Source organism: Poecilia formosa, unplaced genomic scaffold, assembly GCF_000485575.1.
Source record: "Poecilia formosa unplaced genomic scaffold, Poecilia_formosa-5.1.2 Scaffold288, whole genome shotgun sequence".
Taxonomy (NCBI): Eukaryota; Metazoa; Chordata; class Actinopteri; order Cyprinodontiformes; family Poeciliidae; genus Poecilia; species Poecilia formosa.
The window spans coordinates 247413-249391 of NW_006800227.1; the positions used below are offsets into that span (position 1 = coordinate 247413).

Below are 1979 nucleotides of genomic sequence, written 5' to 3' on the forward strand. Positions count from 1 at the left end.
TATGAGATCTAAACAAAACCAGCATCTCCTAAACGGACATCCTGAAGTGTGGAGACATTTCCTCTGAGAGAATAAAACTCAACTAGAAATACATGCTGTAAATGGTCTAACGTGGGAATGAGCATAGAAATGTATACTTTTGAACAAGATGTAATACCAAAGTAATTGTTTATTGTAGCATCTAAACATGCTGGCTGTTCTTTTTCTCTCTTTGGGGTTTAACTCACAGCTGATGAGGAAGACAGAATCTGGCAGAAGTTGAGAGCAACATCACTTGCTGTCTAATTCAGATGTGAATTAAAGTGTTGAAGCAGCTTTCCCTGATTCTCTACCTACGTGTTGTTGCACACAGTAGCTCTGTAAACAAGATCATCAACTTGTAAATGGATGATAGCAATGACTGCCTAACTTAATTTTCTGTCATTTGTGGCGCTACAGGTCCAAAAGTCACTTTCATTGAGGTTAAGTGCTTAGTTACAGGTGTGGCTTTACAGACTGTTGTTTGATTTGTTCCTTTATGGAGTTGTTGGTCTGATTTGAAGAGCAGTTTGTTTTTAATGTTAAGAATTACCTTTTTAGCTGGAGATTACTTAGTTTTTTATAACTGACAAACTGCTGCCAGAATAAGAGAAACTGATCATGAAATCTGGATCTACATTTTAAACAAACCTTGGACTCATCCCAACTGAGTATCCTCTCTGAACTGGACCCCAAACTAAATGCATCTTGCTGTCCGGTAGCTGACAGGGTGTTGAGTTGTGGAGACTTTGGAGCGTGTCTGATGCAGAAGGAGAGCATCCTACCTCTGTCAGAAAATCTTGCTGACTTCTGATTACTTCAATTTGAAAAATGTTCTGTGATTTCAAAACTTTAGCTCCGGTTTGTAATTCCAGAGTACAAAAGTGCTGCAGGGTGTAGATTCAGCCTCCAGATCAATATCAAAACCCTGAGACATTTGATTACACACAAGTGGGTGAACTGTTCATGTTCATAATTTAACTGTGTTGTATGTATTTATCTGCTTGATTGTGTAATGACACAATGTGGACTCTGTTCAACTTGTTGAATATTGCTTAAACTGAATGGCACAACCTCGGGGTGGGACATTCTCATGCACTGGTGGGTTTGTGCCTTATTAGAGGCACAAAATAAGGAAAGGTTTTATGCGACAAAATTACAGTTTGCGTGGCCTGGTTGATTTGCTTCAAACCAGTAAGATCCACTTTGGTTGAGCCTGATGTTTATTGCCCAACCCTTTAGATATCAGAAGGCAATGAAATGGAAGAGCTCAAAGTCTGACTGAATGACTCACATGTTTGGATTAAAGTTCAAACTAATTAAACCTCTAAGACATAGAAACTCACACAATCGTTACTGAGAGGCGAAATGGCTCAGAGAGCAGCACAGCTGCAGAAGATCACCTGTTCCATCTGTTTGGATCTACTGAAGGATCCGGTGACTATTCCCTGTGGACACAGCTACTGCATGGACTGTATTAGACGCTACTGGGATGGAGATCAGAGGAGAATCTACAGCTGCCCTCAGTGCAGAGAGACCTTCAGAAGAAGACCTGCATTGAGAAAAAGTACAATTTTAGCAGAGTTGGTGGATGATCTGAAGAAGACTGGACTCCAAGTTGCTGCAGCTGATCACTGCTATGCTGGACCTAAAGATGTGGCCTGTGATGTCTGCACTGGGAGGAAGAGGAAAGCTGTCAAGTCATGTCTGGTTTGCTTTGTTAATTACTGTGAGAAACATCTTCAGCTTCATTATGAATCTCCAGCTTTGGCAAAACACAAACTGGTGAATCCCTTCAAGAAGTTCCAACGAAACATCTGCTCTCGTCATAATGAGGCGATGGAGATCTTCTGTCGTACTGATCAGCAGTGTATCTGTTACCTCTGCAATATGGGGGAACATAAAGGCCATGAAACAGTCCCTGCTGCAGCAGAAAGAGCTGAGAAGCAGAAGAAGCTCCA

The 1979-nt window shown here is 41.3% G+C and overlaps 1 protein-coding gene across 1 annotated transcript in view; it reads left to right on the plus strand.

The window, feature by feature from the left end:
• Positions 1–1014: 1014 nt before the first annotated feature.
• LOC103151680 (tripartite motif-containing protein 16-like) overlaps positions 1015–1979 on the plus strand; it is a 2498-nt gene continuing 1533 nt past the window's right edge. The window contains exon 1 of the mRNA XM_007571858.2: positions 1015–1978. Coding sequence (XP_007571920.1) covers positions 1387–1978 — 592 coding nt within the window. The 5' untranslated portion in view covers positions 1015–1386. The remainder of the gene's footprint in view (position 1979) is intronic.